The sequence below is a fragment of the Triturus cristatus genome, chromosome 5_1 (genome assembly GCF_964204655.1).
Source record: "Triturus cristatus chromosome 5_1, aTriCri1.1, whole genome shotgun sequence".
Taxonomy (NCBI): Eukaryota; Metazoa; Chordata; class Amphibia; order Caudata; family Salamandridae; genus Triturus; species Triturus cristatus.
Genome location: NC_140587.1, coordinates 211982995 through 212008566, shown reverse-complemented (window position 1 = coordinate 212008566; position 25572 = coordinate 211982995). Strand labels below are relative to the sequence as shown.

General features: G+C 45.1%; 1 protein-coding gene across 1 annotated transcript in view; it reads left to right on the top strand.

The window, feature by feature from the left end:
* SLC45A4 (solute carrier family 45 member 4) overlaps window positions 1-25572 on the top strand; it is a 374111-nt gene that overhangs the window by 268881 nt on the left and 79658 nt on the right. The window contains exon 3 of the mRNA XM_085604829.1: window positions 19770-19958. Coding sequence (XP_085460955.1) covers window positions 19770-19958 — 189 coding nt within the window. The remainder of the gene's footprint in view (window positions 1-19769; window positions 19959-25572) is intronic.

Genomic DNA, 25572 nt, shown 5'->3' with positions numbered 1-25572 from the left:
CCGCCTGGGACGACTCCTGGTGGCCCCCTGCCCTGGGCAACGCACCCAAACCGACAGACCACGCACGCAACCTGGGCTTCATCCTGGACTCCTCCCTCTCCATGACCAGACAAGTCAACGCCGTCTCCTCGTCCTGTTTCAACATCCTGCGCATGCTACGTAAGATCTTCCGGTGGATCCCCACCGAGACCAGGAAAACAGTCACCCAGGCCCTCGTCACCAGTCGACTGGACTACGGCAACGCCCTCTACGCCGGTACCACCGCCAAGCTCCAGAAGAGACTCCAGCGGATCCAGAACGCCTCGGCGAGACTCATCCTCGACGTCCCCAGACGAACTCACATCTCCAGACACCTGAGAGACCTGCACTGGCTCCCGATCAACAAAAGAATCACCTTCCGGCTCCTCACCCACGCACACAAAGCCCTACACAACCAAGGCCCGACCTACCTCAACAGCCGCCTCAACTTCTACGCTCCCAAACGCCACCTCCGCTCGACCAGTCTCGCCCTCGCAGCCGTCCCCCGCATCCACAGAGCGACTACAGGAGGTAGATCCTTCTCCCACCTGGCCGCCAAGACTTGGAACGCCCTCCCCACCGAACTACGCCTGACCCAAGACCACCTCTCCTTCAGGAAGAAGCTCAAGACCTGGCTGTTCGAGCAGTAGCGGACCCCCCCCCCCCCCCCAGCGCCTTGAGACCCTCCGGGTGAGTAGTGCGCTTTATAAATGCCTTTGATTGATTGATTGATTGATTGAGTATTACATATTTAAATCTGATAACCAATGATACCACTGTAAGGCATTGTCCTGTAAATGTATTAAATATCCCCGGCGTCTGTTTGGTTGAATGTGCTGGTCCTGTTTTGGATACATGTCAATTATAACATGGCAGTGGATTGTATGTACCCACTGTACTTTTCAAAAACTTTTTTTATTGTTAGTCGGTGGCAGTGCTACAAGAAGACTAATCAGCAACCTCTCTCAGCAACCCGTCCTAATCAAATTTCTATAGGAACCTTGTCTCCTTTTCCTCAGTCCACTGTCTAGGTCTCCTCCCTCCTGCATCTCTCTTGCTACTCTTCCAGTGTCTGGGAAAACAATATCACCTCCTTCTTTTGTACAGGAACAGTCCAGGGGCTTTCAAATGGAACCCACGGGCCTCCATCACTCTTCTTCGCTTATACGTACATATACTACAATGGCCACAAACACGCACAACATACACTTGGATAGGATTAGGGGACAGGTTATAAATATGACAGTGCATTGTCAAGAGACTCTCAGCCAGTGCCAAATGAGTGAAAAAACTTTCATTACAGAATAGTGAGAGTAGATCTTTAAATGAGACCTTTTCTTTTTTGGCATAACTCCTCTTTTGTAGCGTACAGACTCTGTACCAACATTGGGATACTGCAGACTATGATTAAAAGTGCTGCCGTAAACTTGCCACACAACAGGATTGGATCCTTAATGTTTAAATGATGTGATTAATTAATATTGCATGTTTCAGCTGTCTGCCCCAGATATGAAGCAGTATGTATAATGCTGTTTCTTTCTACAGCTTACATCCTCCAATTGCTTGCTACCTCAGAAAGCCTTCTCCCACGATACACCTAAAACCCCCTCTATTCACCTAAAACCCTGCATGAAAAATTTACCTTGACCTACTTCCACTTGATTCCTCTCATTTCTTTTTCCAGCGTGACCCTCCTCTCACCTTCCATCGTCTGCATCTCTTCTTTTTCTGAGTATAGCCTTCTCTCAGTGTCATGCCTGTCTGCTTTAATCCTTCTTATTGTATTTCTGCAATTTGCTGATACCTCATTTCATAGATCACAACCTCTCCTTTTTAAAACCCCGTCCCTGTAACCAAACATTACCTAATCTCCACCAGTCTATCTATCTCACCAACTGTTCACCTGAAACCACATAACCCCCACTAATGATCACACCTAACTGGTATTAATATAATCTCTGTCAATAAGTAAATGTAGTAATTGCATTTTTTTCTTTCTTGAGAGCACATGACTAATTGCAATAACCACTAGAATAACCGCTAACTAGGTTCCAGAGTAGTGTGCTACTCGCCATACAGAGCTTCAGCACCTCATCAAGGGTAGTTATCGATATATAAATACAATTACTATATCAGGACAAACCAGAGGCAACAGCTATATCACTAATTCTGCAGGACACCCCACTGCAACTTAGATTTACAAAGAGAGCTGAATGTATTAAAATGATGCATGTGTTGGAGACCAAACTTACAATTGAAATGGAATCAACGATAAGTCATAATAAATAAATAATTCTCTCCAGTGATCCTGACTCTAGTCTCACAACCATAATACACACAATAGCTGAAGAGATCAAGATAGAGATGAATGACAAGTCTACTGGAAAAAAATTCCAGTATAGTTTTTATGTATTTTATTGTCCATGATTATTTAAAAAACAGCCTCTCAGGAAATAGTTTCTAAGCACTGAGAGTTGACCAACAGAGAGAAAAGAAAAAAAAAACTCCCTAATAGATCAGACTGCTTCCAAGGTAATTGAAAAAACATTCTCAGGTACATCATAACAACAGAAAAGAGAATGTTTCTTCTATCTTTGTATCATAACACACACATATAATATATATACATATATATACTTGTATATATATATATATGTATATATACCTTTCAGACTTTCTCTGCCACGGATAGTTCTAACGTCCACTCTTTGCCCTTTGGGGTACCCCAAGGTTCCGTACTAAGTCCTATGCTTTTCAATTTGTACGTCAGGCCTTTAGCGGACATTGACGATCAGGCCGGTCTGACCCTCTTCACATATGCAGACGATTCTCAGATCATCCCCTCACTTTCAAATTCCGATTCATGTTCCACCTCCAGTCTTCTGATGGGTCTCAGACAAATTGCAATATGGATGAGCCAGAATTATTTGAAGCTAAACGGCAATAAAACCGAGGTCTTAATCCTTGGTAAGAAGAAGGACCTTTGGGGCCCACTCCATTGGCCTGACGAGATGGGTGCTCTTCCGCGACCTTCAAATCATGTCCATAACCTGGGCATCTATATTGATGACTCTCTGACGATGCACCACCAAGCAGTCAAGGTCACAGCCATCTGTTTTACCATTCTAAAATGGCTTAGGAAGATCCTTTGGATGCTAACTAATGCTACCCAGAAAACAGTAGTCCATGCCCTTATCACCTCACGGCTGGACTACGGGAATGTCCTTTTTCTGGGTGCCAACAAGGCTGTGACCCGTAGATTACAACTGGTGCAGAACTCAGCAGCAAGACTCCTTTGTAGAGCTTCTGGGCTCGGTGGTGAGGGTAGGTCATTGTGCACGGCATGAGCCACGCAAAACTCCTTATTTTTGAGGAATTGTTGCTCATGTTACACCCACCGAGCACTGTTGTAGTCTGGACCTATACTAAATAGGGTAGTACCAGACATTAACAGGTATTTTAACTAAGAGACACTGACTTACTTTATACCACTTCAATTGAGAGTATTAATATCACAACACTCTCTCCATTTGTAGATAGTTGTTTTTTAGGTCCTGAAGAATCGCGAGTGTAATACCTCCATGCGAGAAACATGTTGACCATCAAATACTAACATAAGCCACTCTTACATGAGACATTATACTCTGTTGAGTGTTACACCTTCACGTTTTTAACCAGGGAAGGAGGCCCCAGAATAAAATTAATTCCCAGCTGGCACTCTCAACCCTGTTTTATATCACTTTTTTCACATCTACACCACTCAGGCCCCCACACCCGCACTTCACCATACGGCAGTTGGATTGAAGATCTCCGATAAAGTGCCCCTTACAAAGGGAGCCCGTTAGGCATTGCACCGTCGGCCCGATGAGGAGCAGCCCATATGATGAAGCATGACACCTGCAAGGGTGTGTGAGGGCATTATTATCCAACAAATGGATTACCAACTCTAAACGCACAGTGCATATAGTTGGATCAAGCCTTTCCTTTGACTCTTCCTCTTCCTCTTTTTTGTATATTGAGGAACAGCAGGATAACTCCTTCTTGGTAATTTCCTTTGTAGAGCTCCCATCTCTGGCTACCTTCGAGATCTACACTGGCTTAGAGTGGAAAATCGTATAAAATTTAAAACGCTGAGTTACATGTTCAAGATTAAGTGGGGCTCAGCACCTGAATATTTGTATACTCTCATCTGCCCATATGCCCCCACTCGCCATCTCCGCTCTGCCACTCTTGAAAAATTTGTGGTGCCCAGGTTTAAACTTGCCAGAATGGGTGGCATATCTTTTTCGTTTCTTGGTCCCACCCTTTGGAATTCCCTCCCTCTTGCTATTCGCAAGGAAACCATCTACACCAGTTTTCGTCGTTCCTTAAAAACTTGGTTATTTAACCAGTAATCCTTTTTTCTTGCACTGTTTACTGCATCTAGTTTCGTCCAGGCTCCGGGAAACCCTTTTTGGGTAGCTGTTGCGCTCTATAAATTGAATAAATAAAAAAATTAATTTATATATATATTGCCTACTGGCGGTCGCCAATAGGCAGACCCCCCAGGATATAGCGGCATGGATTAGCAAATTTAGCGGCACAAATATGGAAATTTAGCGGCACAAATATGGAAATTTAGCGGCATTTTTGCAGCACTTTATTTTACTCATAATCATTCATTTTCAGCCTGAAATCAATGGAAGCTGTTTTAGCAGAGTATTCCACTTTGAAATAGGCATGTTTAAAGTGTCTGCAGCTCTACGGAAGCACAGCTCCAGTCCTAACCTTGTGGGAGTGTGCTGTATTTCTCCCTGGGATGTTCTAGTGCCCATGTATGCACCCCTGTCGGGCATCGCTGCCTACGGATCCGAGAGGCAGGACACCTCTTCCTCAGGCACCCTCTTTTGCCAATTTTGGGTGCCACTGATGCCCGAAACATTGGTAGCAACATAATATATTTTTTTTTTATTTGCTGCAAAGATATTGGTAACAGATGACAAATGTGACAGTAAATCCCTTCTAGGTTACTCAATTGGTTACATAGAGGTTGCATTTTAAAATATCTTACAGGGTTAAGATACCTGTTGGAGAGGCCATTGTGTGCCCTGCAATTTTGAGGGGATTTTAATAGAGGTAAGGTAACTTTTGCTCCCAGCTGAATGTTGAAATAAGAAAGCCCTCCTACTGCCTGCACGTTGCTGCACCCAGCCGAATACAAACAGCTTGCAGGCGCTGCTGTATTATCAGACAACAGGACAAATTCAGCATTTTTCTCAGGGAAATTAGCTGCCGGAAGTGAGATCAGGTGGGTTTCCCCTACTTTTCAGCACTGGTTGCCATCTCCAAAGAAATTGATAGTTCATGTTGCCTGATAATTGTAGTTTTCTTGTTGGTTACGTTGAACAGTGCATTCTGCACAGACAGGAAACCTTTCGTCATGCAGCAACAAGGTTCAATGGCCACCGCCCGTCTTCCCTTTCCTTGGAATTTTGTGAGCATGAGTATTTACACCCTGGTGCTTGCAAAGGCCTATCCAATAAGGCACACGTACTACATCGCAGACAGCTGTACTGTCAACAGACCTAAAATAATTCTGTTATTTCCATTTCAATCGTTGACTCATTCCTTCTCTCTCTTCGTTTTCTTGCTGTTCTGCTATTTTTCTCAATCCTTGTCGCTCCTCTTCCTTGACTCTGTTTTCATTGCCCCTTCCCTTTCTCTTCTCTTTATTTCCTACCTCCCCTTTCTCTTTTCTCGTTTTCAGTTTTGTTCTTGCTTCCATCACTTCTCATCCCTGTAATTCCCACTCCAGTGCTTCTTATCATTCTCTTTCAAATGCTCTTTCCTCCTTACTTGCTCTGTTCTCTTCTTCGTTGTTTTTTCTCTCTTTTTCACTCCAATTTTCTGCCTCGGTTCTTTTCAGTGCACGTCTCTTCCTTTCATGCCTTTCCCTCCTGCTTTCAGTTTGTCCTTCCTGCCTCTCTGACGCATTCACTTCCCGCACTTCTCCTTTGTCTTCCCATCTCTTCTATCTTTGTCTCTGGTTTATATTCCATCTCCCCACTTCTCCTTCTCTTTGCCCCCCTCCCCCACTTCAGCTCTCAAGCTCTCACCACCCCCCTCTATTTCATTCTCCTCGCATCTCTGTTCTCCTGTCCCACCGCTCTCTACATCTTGTACTCTTTCTCCCTTCTTCTCCCATCTCTTCCGCTCCTCTTTTCCCCATCTCAACCTCGTTCTGCCCCCTTCAAGGCCTCTCCCTTTCCTCCCCTCTTTAGCCTCCTTTCGCACACCTAATTCTTCTATCCGAGCTCTCTTTTGCCATCTCTATCTTCCTTCCCACCCTCTCCAACTCACACCTTCCATTTCTTTCCAACCTTCCCCTTTCTAGCTCCTTAACTCTAACTTCACATCTCACACTTCTCTCCCCTTCTTGTCTCTTCACCTTTCCCCCTCCTCCAATCTCTCTTCCCTTCGCCTCTACATCATCCAGCCCTCCCCCGTTCGCGCCCCCTCACACTTTCTCCCTTTCCCTCTCCATCTCTTCCCCTTTCAATCCTCATCCTCACGTCTCATTGGCAGCTCCCGCCTCTCCACGCTGCACATCTTTCCGTCCCTCGCAGTTTGTTCTTCATTCAAATGCCCGCAGTTGCCGCTGTCACATCAGCCCCCTTCCCCCCACACCTCCTTCGCCTGCTCCCCCCACAGGATGCACAGGCTGTCCGAAATCCTTTACCGGCATCTACCAGAGATTCACCATGTGTGGGAGGGGGCGAAATTGAGACACAGAGAGCCCTGTCATGCCCTGGGAACATAATGCAATTACACATTTTAAAAGGGGAGGCATATTATGCAACGTGTATTCGCACCTTCCAGGGTCAAAAAGCATGTGGGGCTCAAAGTCCCTCCCACCCCCCTTCCCCCACCATCGTGTGTGCAGCCCGGGCCAAGACAGCTTCCCCAGCAAACACACAGACAGTTTTAGAGCTGCTGTAGGCAAGTGTCTGTATTATTGCAGCCGCACCCGAGTGCTTCACAGGTCTTTAAAAGACCATTTAAATGTTAACAACGCCTTGTTGTTTTTCACCCCTTCTTAGAGCCCCTGCATATCCACTCTGCCAATTGATGGAAGATTTAGCCCCCCATAAATATTTATACATACTAAAGAATGAAAGGAAATGTCTGAAGCTCAGCAATGATTCACTAACAACATCTTGCAGAAAGCGTCCGCTGTGATTGACAGCCACATGAGTAAACAAACACAAGCTCTGCCACTTTTGCAAAGATTGTTCTGCACACCTGAGGCATTACATCTTGTCGAAGGTGGACTGCCGCCACTGACTGGATATTACAGTGCCACAGAGCGCGCTTTTTCCACACCTACTTAGTCAAGGTATGCAAAAAATTTAAGACAAATAATGTGGCATAATCCAGCACATTCTGTGACAGTATTATTTCACAACATTTTAACCCTAATTAGTTCTGTCAGGGCAAACGTTTCACCACATTTCCGAAATTTCGCGGGCAGTTTTGTGAAAATCGCGGCATTTTTACAAAACTGCCGATTTCGCGATTTTTTTGCAAATCGCGAAATCCTGGAGGGTCTGAATAGGTAGTTATAGTTAGGACCTATTTTCCATAGGAAATTCGCAACATTCTATTCCCAATAACTTTGGCGCCGGTTGACGAATCTTCGCGAAATTTTCAAAACTATTGGCCAGCTCCGGTCCGCTCCTATCCTGAAAGTCTCGGGGTGATTCGTCAAGCGGGGGCCGAGAAAAAAGGGGGGTCCCAAAACGTGTTTTCCCCATGCAATTTTCCATAGGAACCGCTACAGCCCGAACTGCTGAACGGAATTACATCAAATTTGGCAAAAAGGTAGCCCTTGGTTCAGAGTTGTGCCTTTTGGTTAAATGGTGTAAATCCGTTCAGTAGTTCCTGAGAAAATCAAAAGTAAAATCTCATATAAATGTGGGCAGAGCCTAACCACACATCTCATCGTGAGATCTGATTGGCTGTCAGCACTTCATCCAAGAAGTGTTGGCAGCCATCTTGGGACCAATATACATGATAGCACCTCATTAAAAAGCATTGCAGTTAATAGAAGGTTTTAAGACTTTAGTTACATTAGAAATCATTTGTTGATGGTACCATACTCATTTTAGGAATTGTGGTGTGTTCTAAGGTGATTTTACCATGTGAAAAAGCCTTCTATAGATATAATCAGCAACATATGTACAAATGGCAGATGAATAAAGAGGCAGTAATAAAGTATAGACATTTCAAGAAAAGATTTTGACGTCTCGCACTGCATGAAAAGTATGTAGAAAACCTTTGTGTCATCTGACTGAAGAGATAGGTACATGACCTGTTTTAAATCGTAATAAGATATTTAACATAGAAAACTTCTGAGTATCTACTGTGGACGTTTCCAAAGAGAACACCATTAATCTGTCCCTCGCCAAAATAACTTCACAAAAATAACTCCACGGATATTTAGAACTGAACCCATGAGTATGCATGCCATAGGTATCCAAAACATTACACCGTATAAGAAAACTAAGCACCCTCGGACGCGGCATGTCAAACACGACTTGTCATTGCCAAAATGATGCAATTAAAGAACCTACCAGAGACACTGCATTAGTAACTGACCATGTGCAAGTTCATGCTAACTTGTCTGCATCATTCGTGTATCAATACCTTTGCTGTCAACGCGGATACCTCATAGGGTTAGCAATAGATGCTTTATGTGAATAGAAAAATGTTATGAAAATACCAACGTAGACATTAACCTTATTTCAAACCTACAAAGGATAGAAAATAAGTAGTAAAAGAGGTAGCATCATCAGATACTTTTGATCTCATAGGATAAACCTATAGCTTTTCATAGTTGGCCATCTGTCACGGTTCTATGAATAAGACAATGAGAGGCCCTATGGAGCAAAAAAAAAACTGCCAATGGTTTGAAGCCCAGTGAATCAATCCCTTTATGGTGGAAGACAGTCTGATGTCATAGAATACAAAGAAATACCTCATATTTTTGTACTATACACCCTGAAGATGAAGACCCAAGGAAGCAGGCATCCGACATTTCAAGCATCGAGGACCATCCATCTTTGTTGGACTACACCGTGTTAAAAAGACCATTGCAGATTAAAGTTTCCTCTAGATGAGAAGGAACCTTTTTGATGATAAATAAGTAGATTTTAGATTATCCCATGTCCTAAAGAACTACAAATGTGGATTGTCTATGCTATGCGGAACAACTAACCATTCTGTTCCAGCCTTAAACAAATGTTGATGCATGTGAATACAAAAATCTCATTAAGGCCATTTAATATCCAAACATTCTATATGCACCTCACTAGTAAATGTAATATTTGATGAGCTTGTAAGGCCTTCTAAAGCTAGAAGGCTAGGGCACAAATTCAACCTCAGAAACCCCTAAGCACATTTGTGGCTCTAAGAGAGAGCGAGACAGAGAGACATGGCTGCATGGCCTCCCTTCGAAATACACAGCCTGCCCAGTTTATTGAGAGATTTCTGTACAGAGAAGTGCAGTTAAATAATGTAGTTCTCTGACTTAATGGACTTACATCAATTTTGCAACCCATTTGTTTGGCATAGACTCATCAGTCATAAATGCTATCATTCAAGTCTCTGGACATATAATCCCTCAACCACTAGTAGACCATCAATCATTTAACAGAAGCACAAGGCAATTGAGAAAAGAAAAACTCTTCCCACCCCTTACTGAGGGAGAGAAAAGTAACTCATGATACAAATTTGCATGTTTTGTACTGTAAAAAATAAGGAATGAATAGTAGTAGTTTTGACCTTTGACATGTGGCCTGCTCAATGTATCTCCACAGAAGCCCTGAAGGCAACAGTATGTTTAACGGGGTGATCTATAATTTTGGGCATGTCTGCCTTAAAATGGGGGGGATGTTCATTGTGTGGCATGGATGCCACTCTTCAGTGGACCTCTTCATGACGACCAGTGGTGTTGGTGGCTGAGCGTCTGAGAGCGTCTATGATGAGGCTGGGAGTGCCTGTGATGGCAAATACCTCACTTGGACATCGAGCAGCTCACCTGGATGTCGAGAGCCTCATAGATGTTCAGAGCCTCACCAGGATTTCAAAGGACTCACCCTGGCGTAGGACACAACGCTTACTTCAAGGGCTCCTCCATGATGTCATGGACTGCTCCATAATGTCAAGGGCCTCTCCATGATGCTGAGGATAATTCGGTAAATTTGTTTTACGTTATTGTTTAGACAGCAGTCGTTGGTACAAGGTTTGCTAGCCTACAATTAGCAAGTTTACCATGAAGCGCAGAAGTGCCTACACTATCTAAAACCGATAAGGCCTAAGCAATGTGCAGATATGCATACATAGTTCTTATATTTAACCAGGGTAACATTTGGATAGCGGTCTTTGATACAGAGTTGCTAGGGCTACAGTAAGGAAAACTAACATAAAGTGCAAAAGTGCCAAACATTGATATCTAAAACGGGAAAGGACTAAGAAAAATGCGAATTTATGAAGAAGAGGCTGATGTTTAGCCAGGGTAACAGGCAGGCTAGTTTCAAAACTTTTACTCAACCTCACGGGATAGGAAACAGCAATAGTGATAGTCCGTAGCAGCCCGCAATGATCATAAATACCTATAAGGGTTCTTGTCGAATGTGTTCTTCTTACCCCACCTGTATCCATGTATCTGCCTTGTACTCAACGGTATAGGAGACAGCAATAGTAAAAGGCCCTAGCAGACCGCCATGATCATAAATACCTACAAGGGTTCTTTCAAGTGCATTCTTCTCACCCTACCTGTTTCCATATATCTGCCTTGGCAAAGGTTTGAGAAATGTTCAGGAACTGTACCAGTCTAATATTCAGCATTGGGTTCTTTAGATCTAGAGACTCCTTCTGTGCTGACCTGCAAGACCTGATCCCTATGTTGTTAATTTCTTTTCTCAGCAAACCTTCTCGCTGTATGGCCAGGGCGGGGCAGATACACATAAAGTGCTGCAAAGTTTCATCTGCCTGATGACATAGGCGGCTTTTCTTGTCTTCTCTTTAGCCACCTTCCTTCCACTTTGGGAGGAAATCTAATGTTGAAATATCACTGAGTCTTAGTGCCAGCAAACTCTGCTTTATCTTCTGGTGGTAGGTGGATTCCAGGAGGGCTAGCTCACTTGGAGCAGCATAAGATTTCAAGACCAGCCACCAGTGTGACCGCTTGGACACCTTTTCTTGTCATTCATCCAGATTTGCAGTTTAATAGATTTATGTACTCTTTTAAAAGCCTGATCAGATATACTGGTATTCCATAGGTCACCCAGCTTGAGCATCTCAATGCTGTTTTCAAGATATTTTTTGTATTCGCCATTCCCCGGTTGCAGATTAATTGCCGACTAGACTAGATGCTGAGGTTCTACCATGGTGTTGAAGCCTTCTCTATGATGTCGTGGGCCTCGCCCTAATGTTGAGGGCTTCTTCAGGAGAGCTCAAGAAAGCAAGGGAAGACACCTCGGTTGGACACTTCTGAGGTATCAGAGGGAAGGGTCGGCTGAGGCTTAGTATGAGCATATGGCCTTCATGGCCCTTTTCTTGTTCTGACTCTTATGCTTGTTGGGGAACCAGACAGCTCTACAAGGTAACAGACCCCCCTCCCCTTCCGCCCTCCCCCCCAGTAATGGCTGTGACATTTATTCCTCAAAATCCTGCATCCAATGAGAGAGAAAAAAGCACTTCTGTTTCCTGAGAACAATGACCTATGAAGGAAAATAAGTAAGAATACTCAAGGATTCACCCCTAAACCCACACAGAGAAAAATTCCTTACAGAAAAAGACAGTGTCCAATGACTGAGAAAGACGTAGTTTAAAACCAACTTGCCTGAGAGAAAAATGTTTCAAAACCCAGTAGATTTTAAAAACCTTCAAGTGAAGCATATAATATGCCACTCAAAAGCATACTGTTAGATATTTAGACATGAAATGAAGAGACCTGCGTTCGGTGATCCTTTTAATAAAGAACTGGGGGACCAACTGTCACTGTGCTGCATGCTGTGCTTGTGTTGGCCAACGGGGGCATTAAAGAGACAGCACTTTTGTTCTCTGTGCTAAGCAATATTGCCAAGCGGTATGCGTGTAACAATAATTTACTTTCATTTTCCTCACTTTAAAAAGGAGGAAGGATAAAATCATGTTTCTGAGCAGCATAGCTGATGCATGTTTTTAAACTCAATTTTACGTTTGTATTAGATTTTATAGGATTTTTCTCCTTAATTGTTGTTTTTTAAAGTGCAAAATATAAAGAAAAAAATTGCCTGTTCAGATGCATTTCATTATTTTGCTTCATTGGAGAGTATTTTCTCTCCGCTTCTTTTTAAAAAAAAACTTTATTTACCATTTCCAATAATAACAATCTGCAGGTACATGTTCACAAAGCAACACTTCAATACAATGAAAAGGAATTAACAGTGCATACAATTGACACTTTACCACCGTCTAAGTTGAACGTTCACTCCAAACTTGACAAGACATCTGTAACATTGGTATGCAATTTCAGCCCACCGGTGGGAATCAGAGCAATCGTATTTTAATGTGACATTGGATAACTCAACCAACCCCAGTGGGGACTATTCCAATAGAGTTTGTGGTGAAGAGGGCTGAGCAATTTCTAGCAGATAGGCTTTCAGGGGCCCCCATATGCCTCTAAGGCCTAGAGGTCGCAGGCAATATAGTGGAGAACAGATCACTGTTGCAGTAAATAAGGCTATTTAACCACACCTTTACAGTGGGGGTGCGCTTGCTCCCCCAGACCACTGCTATTTCCCTTTTTGCTAATAATAAAGCTATTGAAGTGTATTGACGTAACTGTTTGGGGATGTTCTGAACATAACCCAAGATGGCTACTTGTGGCGTGGGCAGCAGATCTAGGTAAGTCATCTTACTCAATGCAACATACGCCCCCCCTCCAATATATTGCAATGTTCGTGCAATTTCAGGTCATATGGGCAAAGTCAGCATACAAAGCCCCGCATTTAGGGCATGTGTGTGGTCTGGAATGGTCAATAGTGTGCATTTTTGCTGGAGTCATGTAAGCTCTCCATTAGAACTTGAAATGCAACAACTTATGCTTACTATTTATTGAGACTTCCTTGATTTGTGAGCAGCAGACAGCCCATTGAATGTCAATTTAGATACTAAGTGGCCTCCCTGTGCACTAGTGATCAGTGTTGTCAGTGGTAGGAAGGATTCCGGCTCTAATGGAAATTCAGGCAACAGCACCCGGAGTGCGCAGCACAGTCTATTAAGTGTAAATGTATCTATAAAGGAAGGATCTAGAAACCTGTTATCCTCTGCGCTATGGAATATCTGACCGTTGGGGAATAAGTCCCCGAAGGTGTGCAATGCATATCTAACGAATGTTCTTTGGACGATCTTTTCCTCAGTGATCGGCACCCATGGATTATTTGTGAGTGGGATGGCCGACGAGTATAACTTGTGTCCCCCGGTAAATGTAGCCAGCTCACGCCATGCCCAGCTGGTCGCGTATGTCAACAGGGTCTCATGGGATCCCTTTAGGAAGGATCATGTGTAATGGGCCGGGCTAACCAAATCAGCTTCAAGCTCATCGTGCATCTGGGTGATACCATGAGTATGCAAAACTACACTGCGCAGCCAAGTAATAAATCTGAGAATTCGGGACCTCCAAGCCGCCTCTCTCATATGGAAGGGTCAAAACATCCCAGCTGACCCTAGCGTGTTTCCCGCCCCAAGCGAGTCTAATGAGATGCGAGCGCAGTGTAAGAAAAAATTTGTTAGGGAGCAGGATGAGTATATTTTGGAATAAATAAAGGAATCTAGGGAGCACTATCATTTTACTTAGCGCCACCCTGCCAGCTAATGGGAGAGGTAACTGAATCCAGCGCTCAACTTGTTGCTCTAGGGCGTAAAAAGCTGGCTCGTAATTCAGACGAATCACTTGCTCAGCCTCTATGTGCAAATGGATCCCTAGATATTTAGTGGTGCCCTCGCACCATGTCAGTGGGTATTCACAATCCCATTTAGTTGTACTGTCTGTCAGCGGGAAAATCTCGGACTTACTTCAGTTAATGGCTAACCCAGAGAAGCCACCAAAGCGTATTATTTCTCTAATTAGATGTTCAAAATTTTCTTGTGGTCTATGCACGTACAGGACAACATCGTCCACGTATAGTGATATTAATAAAGGCCCCGTTGTAAACTGCAGACCGCGGTGCAAATATTTCTCATGCAGGTGTCTGACCAACGGATCCAGGGCAATTATGAACAGCAATGGTGACAGCGGGAAGCCCTGCCTGGTGCCTCGCGTCAATGTAAATTGGGGGGAGAGTGTTCTGTCCAGTCTAAGCCGGACAATGGGAGAGATGTAAAGTAGAGCGGTGAGTGCAATAAAGCCCTTTAGCATGCCCATCTTCCTCATAACAGCTAGGAAAAAAGATCATTCCAAGGAGTCAAACGCCTTTTCGGTGTCCAACAGCATTGCTGCAGAGGCGATTTGCGGGTCAATCCTATTTATGGTGGCAAAAAGGGTTCTGAGGTTTAATGCTGTTAACCAGTGGGGCACAAAGCCGGACTGTACCGGTGATGTTATCCGGGCAAGCAACAGGGCTAGGCGTAATGCTATCATTTTGGCGAGTATTTTGTAATCTAAATTCAATAAAGACAATGGCCTGTATGAGCCACATAAGGACGGATCTTTGCCTGGTTTGGGCAAAAGTATAATCACGGCCTCGCGTAAAGTGGGAGGAAGAATCTGGTTTTCTAGAGCTTCCTTATAAACTTCCAATAAATGTGGGGCAAGTATTTCCTTGTATGCTTTATAGAAATCTCCTGTAAACCCATCTAGTTCTTGAATTGTGGAGCCGTTGATGGCTTCAATGGCGCTAATAATCTCGTCCTTGGAAAAAGGTTCCGCAAGAAATTGTTGCATAGCTTTCTCTAACCACACTATGGCTACTTCAGCCAGATACCTATCCCGGTCAATATTATCGTGCGTTAAACGTGAAGTGTACAATTGTGTGTAATAACTCAGAAACTCATCGCGAATCTCTGGAGTGCCAGTGAGCAGAATCCCCTGTGTGGATTGTAGCTTCGTAATACATGACCGTCCAGACGACAGGCGAAACATTCTCCTAGCGTGCGGCCTGGCCGCTCGCCCTCGCCATAGCGGCGTGTTTACTCAGATAGTGTACTTCACGCTCTGCGGACTCCCTAAACTCTGTGAGAAGTGTTGGCCGTCTGTTTTGCATGTCCCGATCTGGATGCAAAATTGACTCCTGGTCTAATGCACTAAGCTGTGTCTCTAACTGTTTGAGTGTTGTTCGTCGGTCACGCAACACCCTGGCGTGCTTAGAGATGCACACCCCTATCGCATAAGCCTTGAAGGCCTCCCAAAGTGTGGCCCATGTCGAGACCGATCCAATATTTTAGTCGAAATATTCAATTATTGCTTCACGAAGCTCGTCTTTGAATACGCTATCGAGCAAAGCCTGGCTAGGGAACCTCCACTGCTGTTCACTCCCCTCGGGCCTGGGAATTCGGAGAGTCAAGAGTACAGGTGAATGGTCCGAGAGGTTTCTGGGCAAATGTAGGATCTCCTTAAACCAGGTGGCTAATGAAGGGATCACCAGCCAGTAGTCTAGCTTCGTCCAGGAATGGTGCGGAGCGGAGTAATGTGTATAGGCCCGCTCGCCGGGGTGGCAATGACTCCACACATCTAGTAAGTCCAAGTCTTCACACGGCGCCAGAAGGGCTGTGTGTGCTCGGGGTTTGGTGTCAGTTGAGGTGGCTGTACCATTCCTAAGTGGGTCCAAAAGGAGATTAAAGTCCCCCCTCTACAGCTATGATTTGTGTCAGCTTGAAGTTGTGAGTTGAGCGCCCTAAAGAAGTCTGGATCGTCCATATTATGGGCGTACAGTCAAACAAACGCTATATTGTGGCCCAGAAGATGTCCTTTCACAATCACGTATCGGCCCTCACTGTCGGTTCGTGTCGCTGAATGCTGAAATGGGAGTCATTTATGAATGAGCACTGCTGCACCCCTAGCGTAAGAGCTATAGTTAGCAAAGTATTTGTGGGGACTCCAAGATGAAGCAAACGAAGACGGTGCGGCTTTGGGCAGGTGCCTTTCCTGGAGGAATGCTACCCCTGTTTGGTGTCTCTGTAAGTATGCCTACATTTTCTAGTATTGTTTAATCCTCGCACGTTTCAAGTGAGGAGTGACAAGTCAGTGTGCATGGACAATCCGTCACACGCCATCAAGGAAAGCGTCTATCCATGTGTGTAAGTGTGCATTGCGAAAAACGACGTACCATATGAATAAGTAACATAATAGGCATGGCAATAATTTGAAATAGCAACATATAAACATCCTCCCCTTCACCCACCCATCCCTGCTAACCCCAACGCAGGGACATGACCCCTTACCAAATAAGGAACATGCATCATTATTCTCCCAACTCAATGACAAAAAGCGGTTATACATATGCAATCTAATAATGAACCAATTAAAGGTGATAAACACCAGGGGGGAGAGGCAACACCTCGCCGACCCGCCCAACATGTATACTGTGCAATAGTAGATATACCATAAACCTATGTGCTCCAAGCCATGTAGCAAACACCTATTAATAGCCCACCAGTTCTACCTAGCGTTGTGCAGCTCAGTCCGATGTAAACAGTTCCACACTGGCCGCCGAACCACTCTGCGGCAGAGAGGAGCCAGTCTGACGCCCCTCTTGGGAGCTCCCCGCCCTATTAAAGTCACAACAAAGTTTTTGGACAGCTGTAGGTGTATCAAACACTCGAGTCTTCCCATTTTCGTCCACTCTCAATCGTGCAGGGTAAATCATGCTGTACCTGAGTCCCTAGTTTCTCAACGTTGCCTTTACTCTCGCAAACTTCCTCCGAGCCTCTTGTACCATTGCGGTAAAGTCAGGGAAGATCGATACAGTGGAGCACTGCCAGGACAATGTTCCCAACTCACGTGATAATCGTAGCACGGTGTCGCGGTCTCGGTAGTTCAGGATTCTAACAATGATCGGTCTGGGAGGAGCGCCCGGATTAGGACGAAGGCCTAGGGAACAATGCGCTCTCTCAATAAGGAACATGGGAGTGAAAGCTTCTTTACCAAACACGTCTGTGAGCAATGTTTCTACAAAAAGATCCATTCTGCCAGTATTTGTGGACTCAGCGATTCCAAGAATGCGAAGGTTATCACGACGACTTCTTGCTTCCAAGTCTTCGTTTTTCATTGCTATGGTCTTTAAGATTTTTTCCATGTGGTCTAGCTTTTTCACTGATTGCGCAGCTCCATCTTCCAAATCAGAAACCCTGCCCTCAGCCGCATCCAGGTGACGTTCGTGGGCATCCAGTCTGGTTCCCATAGTGTCCAATCTCTCTTCCAGTGAGTCAAATCGACCATCTAGGGAGGTAAAGCCAGCTCTTAATTCGTCCATAATGGCGTCTGAACTGTACGGAGATTCAGCTGTTCGTGACCCCTCACCACCGCCCTCCGCCATGTTGGAATCTGCCGTCGCTTTAGGGGCACCAAGCTTCTGGAAGTGTAGTAACTTCTGCTTAGGGTCTTTTTTTAACCATCCCCACAGTATAGCCAGATTGACTGTAAGAGCAGATGTATTTAATTATCCCAAGCTTTCTAATAGCAACGTGTGGGAGCTATGTAGGGAAGCCAGACGTTGACAGAGCCTGTTGTAGCTAATCCACACCTCAAGAGCGCAGCCCGTGCTCTCTCTGGTCAATCAGGGGATGCATGGAGCACAGGAAATATCGCAGACAGTCAAGCAGGACCTGGTACACGCTGCGGGGCCAATCTCATTCCAGTCCGGCAATGCTGCAGATCATAAAGGGCGTCCCCGCCCGGATTTGCGGCGAAATACAGAGGCACATCAGCCCTTTCCCCAGCCGTATTAGAACCCGCCAGGGCGGTCGGCACCTAGGTTCTCCCGCTGCCCCTATCGCCGCAGGGCCTCAGGAGCAGGGCCGGACTGGGAACCAAAACCGGCCCTGGCAAACTGCTCAGCCGGCCCCCCCGGGCTTGGGGGTGCCGCCGAGCTCTTTGCCAGGGCCGGTTTACGGCCGATTTTGTTACAGGGCCGATTTTGCAGCTATGCTGCAAAAACGGCCCTGTAACAAAAACGGCCCCCAGGGGCCCAAATCCGGCCCCCACTCGTGCGGCGCACCGGGGGATTGCCCGGTGCCCGCTACGGCCAGTCCGGGCCTGCTCAGGGGGTAATGGGTGCAGTTGGCGGCTGTGGAGGAGAAGGCTGCAGAAGGACAGCAGGACGCACGTCGGGCCTCGCATGAGGTTAGGAGCAGCCCGCGCCTGCAGTTATTGGCATCAGGTGCGCCCCGGGTCTCACTATGCCGTAGGACTTGCCTGGAGCCTCCAGGCTCCGAGGCTTTTCAGGATAGGCAATTTGAGGCAGCTTGCGGTAAATCAAGACACAGTTACTCCCCATAAAAGAGCATGGTATTCAGGCAGGCCGCACGCTCCTACCATGTCGGGCCCGCTAGATATCAGGCGCTGCCTGCGCCGGCCGCAGTCCACTTTGGCCACACCACATGCTTCGTAATGTCGCCAGACGTGTCCGGAGCCTCCAGGCTCCGGGGATCTTCAAAGTAGCAGTTGCGGGGCAGCTTCACAGAGGACCCGGGCGCCAGATGTCCCCAGTGGTCTACAACGCCGAGAGTGCGTGTTGTGGCCCAGCTGCTCGCCACGTTGTCAACCCGGTCGCGGTGTTCAGCACGACGTTGCTCGCGCACACAGGCACCCCGAAGGAGCGGAACCAGCTCCGCAGGACGCCGGGAACTACCCGCTCACAGAGAAATCACTGGAGGGCAGGATCGCTTGATTTTTACAGGCTTAAGAACCAGGATGTTGGGTGGGTCAGCGGAGCTCCAGGACTGCACAGCCATCTTGGTTGGTAGCCTGTCCACGCCCCCCCCCCCTCTCCGCTTCTAAAAGTGTTCCAGGATAACACACGTGAGTGAGGCAATTCAGTATTCAAGAATAATAATATAGATTAGTTGACAGAGAACTACTTCGAAAGGTATGTGAATTCTCTTTTGTATATCATCAGACAAGTAACAGGTAAGATCTTTCCCTTTCTTATTCTGTAAAATGATTTTGAAAGTTCATCATATTCTCACTAATCACATATTTAAAAGTTTTTGGTTTGGTCTTTGAATGGGCAGTAACTACTGATGCTAAACTTCAGTCTCTTATCATTAAAATGTACAGGGAATGCAGATATGCCCTCATGTTTCTTATAATTTGGCAATTTTTTTTTTTAAATTAAGGCAATCTTATAATAGTACCAATAAGCGGATGCCTTTTCATTATGAGAACGACCAATGGTCAAGGAAGTTCAGCTGGTAAATTCTACTCCTTATGAGAATGTCTTCCAGAAATTAAAGAGTTTTTAGTAAACACCAAAGTTTAAAGCAAGCCCATAGTGTCAGTTGTTCCTGCATATGTTCTTTGGCCTCTGCATACTCATTGACTCAGTATGACTGCCTCTTGAGCACCTCTGAATTGCAACGACCTCAGTGTACAGATCATTGCATGCTGAATATTGTTCAAAAGCTTTACTGTGCTACTAATGCTATGTGGGACCCGCCAGTTGAGCTGTATGTCATCCTGTGTCTGAAGAAGTACTTCTCTGACCCTTCCTCTTTCTGCTGTGTTCTAGGTCTTCCCGAACAGTACTACAGTCTCACCTGGTTCCTGAGCCCCATTCTGGGCCTTATCTTCACTCCACTAATAGGGTCTGCAAGTGACCGCTGTACTCTCAGCTGGGGCCGCCGGCGGCCTTTCATTCTCGTTCTTTGCGTGGGAGTCTTATTTGGTGTTGCACTTTTTCTTAATGGATCTGTCATAGGTAATACCATTGTTTCCACCTTGTATGTTTGCTCTGCTACATTGTTTCAAAAACATAAATGCACTGCGCATAATAAAGGTAACTGTACAGACCTACTTGTATATTAAAAACTATACGTGTGTAACTCCAACCTAAAATAATGTTTATAAATTCTACTAACCTCAGATTCTAATCCCATATATCCAGTCTCACTTTTCTTTGTTTCAGTTGTGTAGGCGGTTCCAAGAGGGCCTGGCTTGGCCGTTCAGGTTGGACGGTTCCTAATGGAACAGAACCAAGACAGATTTGCATATGGTTGGGTCTAACCTCAGGTAGCATGGCGAGGAAAAGAACGATGGGTTGGAATACTACCTCAAGCAGTTGCCAGTGGTTAGACTAATTGCAAGCATTCCTCCCATCAGCTTTTGTGTGTTTGAAGTCGGTATTTTGGTCTAGAACATGTGTTTGTTCAGAGTGTCTCTAAATATAAATTAACAGTAGTGTATATCAAGGAGATGTTCTAACAGTACCTAATAATAGTACCTTTTGCTTTATGCTTTCATTAGTCTCCTCAGGCAGGACTCTTTGGTAGTTCTTGTGTGGATTGCATGATTCCCAAGGTTAAGGGCAGTGAAAACTGGGCTCTGGGCCTGAAAACCTAGTATCTGAGGCTGCAGCCAAAGAGCCCACAGAGGAAGATCTATAATTACCTTACTCCTACACAGCAGACACTTAAAGCAGACATGGCTATCCTTCACAAGGGGAAAGAACCTGCTGGGCACTTGTCCTCAAAGCAAACACAAGGAGATGCCACTGGAGACAAGCTATCGTGGCTGATGAGGGGTAAAACCCTGAAACCGATCCTAGGGTGCTTTTTTCCAGTCCAGGGAGGACATGGCCTGGCAGTTTGGGCTGGACTGTTCCCATTGGGCACAGGGTCAAGACTGATTTGCATATTGCTGGGTTCAACCTGGAATGGCATGGTGAGCAAAAAACTATGGATTTAGGCCCAGATCTCTGTACTGGGGTGAATGTATGACATTGTTTTGCATTCTGTCCATCAATTGGTTTTTTTGCTTTTGTCAACCCGAGTGGGACGGGTATGCCCAGATGTGGGCCCCGTGCTCTCCATGCCACTGGAATCAAGCTATCTTGGCGGATGAGGGGTGAAACCCCGAAATCGGTCCTAGGATGCTTGTTTTCAGTACAGGGAGGACCTGGCCTGGCAGTTCGTGCTGGACTGTTCCCATTGGGCACAGGGTCAAGACTGATTTGCATATTTCTGGTTTCAACCTGGAATGGCATGGTGAGCAAAAAACTATGGATTTAGGCCCAGATCTCTGTACTTGGGTGAATGTATGACATTGTTTTGCATTCTGTCCATCAATTGTTCTTTTTGCATTTGTTACCCTGAGTGGGATGGGTATGCCCAGATGTGGGTACCGTGCTCTCCATGCCACTGGAGTCAAGCTATCCTGGCTGAAGAGGGTGACACCCCGAAACTGGTCCTAGGATGCTTGTTTCCAGTCCAGGGCGGAACTGGCCTGACAGTTCGGGCTGGACTGTTCCCATTTGGAGCAGGGTCAAACTGATTTGCATATGGTTGGGTTCAAACTAGAATGGCATAGGGAGCAAAAAAACAATGGATTTAGGCCCAGATCTCTGTACTAGGGTGAATGTATGACATTGTTCTGCATTATGTCCATCAATTGTTCATTTTGCATTGGACACTTGTCCTCAGCAGTTCTACAAGAGGCTAAGACCGTTTGAAAAGCAATCAGTGGGGCGTAAAATTGCTTTCAGTTCACTGAGATCAGTCACAACCATTCACAAAAGAATCAAGAAGGGCAGAGAAGAGGTCAGGTTGAACATACTGAAGTATACTTTTTCAAATGTGAAATGTGTACCTTGTTCCAGCATCTACCCAGAAATGAAGATATAGAACTACCTCACGTAGGTGTCACTTGGAGAGCGCTGTGTCTATATATGAGCTAGAGCCTATATTCTGGAATTGGGTAACACAAGGATCGTCTGAGATAGAGTGAACCATGCATGCAGACATCCGCAATACCAAAGTTAAAGGTGAAGTGCTTCATTTTCTCCTACATTCCAACCTGTTGAGAGGAGCGTCGAAGCGCTAGACCGGCCCAGCCCCGTGAGCGGCAAGCCTTCAGGGTAATGAATCGGAAGCCCTCCTATTTCTCCCTAATGACCAAAACTATAAGGCGTCCAGAATGACAGTGTATTTGACTAGGGACACATTCAAATTCAGAATACGTGAGGCACGGAAGTGCCAACAGCAACATATGAAGCAAGGGGTTAACAAAAAGCAGAGAATGTGGTGACTTCAGATTCACCATGTACAGTGCAGCAGGTAACATCCCAACCTGATGGCAGCAGCAAGGCCCGAGTGGATCTTCGCAATCCTTGTCCTACAATAGTATGGCAGACCAGCTCGCTCTGGAGACAGGAAGGGCCTGAAAGACTCGTCTGCCAGTAAACCCTACTAGACTCACCTCTTCACTACGTTCATTGCTGTTTATCCTGCGCTTGTCGCGTGAAGGGCTTGTGTGTGAAAAATGCTTAATTAAATATATAATGAAACGATCTCTTAATACTTCCAAGGCAATGAGGAATTTATACCCTCCATCTCTAGGAGAAGGGCACGTTTTTGAGAATTTTGCAAAGGCCTTGTGAGATGGAAGCATGAGACAAAATAAGTTCTTTGCGCCTTTTCCTTACAAAATTGGTACAACATATTCTCCAGTATGTCAGTCTTTGATACAGAAACTGAATATTCCCCACCATCGAGGATGGACCAGAGAACCATTTCTAACTTTAAAGAAACGTTCTAATCTCAGAAAACTGTCTGCAGAGCATAGGAGGAATGTGCCTAGAACTTTCCAGAAATGTAGTAACCCTCAGGCCCGCAATCCCGCTGTTACTGCGAGCTCTAGCCTTCCCTCCCCTCCTACGGGTAGTGTCTGTAAACAATGGCGCGGCATGGCTCCTGGCTTCGCTTGCCCACTCTTGGGTATACCAGTCCTATGGAAGGGTCTGTGAAGCAGACGGACCCCTCACAAAGAAATGAAGAAAACCTCAAAACGGCGAGGATCAAGAACCCAGCCTGCTACTCTGCATGTGATTTTATGTTGAAGCCCCCATCTTTCAGTGCCCTACTACCTCAAGTGAGCACGTGGATTCACGCACGCGCACTGACACGCCTCTGTGTGTACTCTTCCTGTTAGCCAGTACCATGGCATGAGCACCCCGAAATGTGTATGCCTCCCTTTTGCTTTTGAGGTGCAGTAAGGAAATATGGCAGCTAGGAGAAGCACGGACCTATGAGGGACTTCGTGGAGACGAGTGTGACTGAGTGACCGGCATGGCGAAAGGAGGCAGAGGTGTAGACACAGACATGAACCTGAGAAACCGCACAACTACACGTACCCTAAGTGACTCCCCCTTCTCTTTCAATTCACACGTCCCCCCACGGATTGCCTCAGAAGCGTCCTCTTTGAAGTACTACTCGCTCTGCACTCCCCCGCAGCACAATGGTGCTGCCCGAATAATATTATTAGGCTCGAGATAAACTCAGCCTGCACTCGGCATGGGAAAACACCAGGAACCTGTTCACAGGGAAATGCTTCCTGTTGTGCTCAGGTTTCCTTTTTATGCATATCTCACACTACATCCTGTTTCCAGTATTATTCCCAAAATTATCTCCTCTCGTATTTTTTCTTGCTCTTTTCCAAGACCTGGCTTTGAAAAAGAACAGAACCTGGTGCACGCTTTTTGATCGAAAACAACTCGCGTGGGAAGTTAATTTCTTCTCGTTCCCCAAACGCGTTATAGACAGAAGACATTTGGAAAAGAAAAATGTAGCTGCTCTCTGTGAGAGCAAAGAAATCACTTGTGCTCTTTCATAGAGGTTGTGGTGAGTGAGCTGCCGACTGTGGCGAAGTCTGTTCACTGCTCCAGAAACTCCTGCTCCGCGATTCTTCTTAATTATATTTATGAGAAATGTTTGGCTTAGTCACAGCTGCGTGTGCAATGTTAAAAAATATTTCGTTGCCGAACCAGAAACATATCTTTGTGCTCTCACGAACTGTGTTGTCTGATCTGCAAATGAACGCTAATTTTTTTTAGGTCTGGCCTAAAGGTTTTAGCTGTGTTGCAGGCCTCCCCCACCCCCCTCCCCCTCAATTCATACAAAACTACACGCGTGGACAGAGGCTTCCAACAACACTTTTTCACTATTGGCCTGTTGACATGTCACTAAACTTATACCCCTTTACCCCTTCAAACCCCAGCAAAAAAGTGTAGATTAACAGACCAGCGCTCTCCAGCCATGGATGCGTTCACTTTGAGTGACTGCATTTTCCCCTGCACATACATCAAATAAATAGGTCCCTAAGACTAGCACTTGTTCCCTCTGCATTTCCCAATGACTGATAATCCCTGTGTATAATAAGGTTTCAACTAATTCCATAACTTTAGTAAACTTATTTTAAATTACAATGTTGAGTCCTCATTATAATTCCATGTTGGTATATTTATTTATCCTACAGAAGTTGAGCACACAATTTTAGACTAGCTAGAGTATGTATGACTATTTCTAGGTTAAAGTCACAACCCCTCAGGTTTGTGATTAACTTTTCAACCACTTGTATCTGACTTGAGATAGAACTCTAGTAGCACTTGTGGGACTGCACCTTTTCTAAAGAATTGTTCTCCCCATGTTAGAGTGTTGCCCAGATTCCCAACCTGACTGTGAGGGTGCACAGCGTATTCATCCTTCTCTTGACGTGCACAATAGAGGCAGAAAATCCTCCTCGGAATTCGGCTGCTGACTTCATAATGAAAATTCCCCTCATGCTCTTAACTTCACATGTAGCCACTCCAAGCAAAGACTAACTTGTTTATGCAAACTGTAGCACCCATCTAAAAATAAATAGCCAAAATCAGCTAGCTAAATGCACTTTTACTTACCCTTAAATAAAAGTTCCTATATTTAGTAGGTTGTAATATCTTGCAGTGGTAGAAATCAAGAAATGTCATATAATTAAACCTATGGAAAACAAGCACAAATGATTAAAATAGCAAAATTGTGTTTGCAAATGTATATATTAAAGCCACAGCCCCTCATATTGGTACAGTCATTTCAATCAGTTTCATCTGACTTGGAGGGGACCATTATTAACAACTAGTGGAACTGTGACTTTATGTTCGAATTTGAATTCTTTTACATTTGATTAGAGAGGGACACCTAGTAATGACTAGTGGAACTGCATCTTCCTGAAAGTAGTGTTGCTTTTGCATTTGGTTACTGTGGGAGACCTAGCAAGGACTAGTGGAAATGATGTTTCATGTGAGAATTTCAATGCTTTTGCATTTGACTTGTGTGGGACACCTATTAATGACTAGTAGAACTGCATCTTCATGTAGGATTGTCAATGCTTTCCCATCTGAATCGAGAGAAACACCTACTAACGACTTATGGAACTGCAGCTTCATTAAAGGTTTTCAATACTTTTGCATCTGACTCAGTAGGGACACCTAGTAATAATGACTGGTGAAGCTGAAGCTGCATGTAAGAATTTCAGTGATTCTGCATTTGACTTGAGAAGAACGC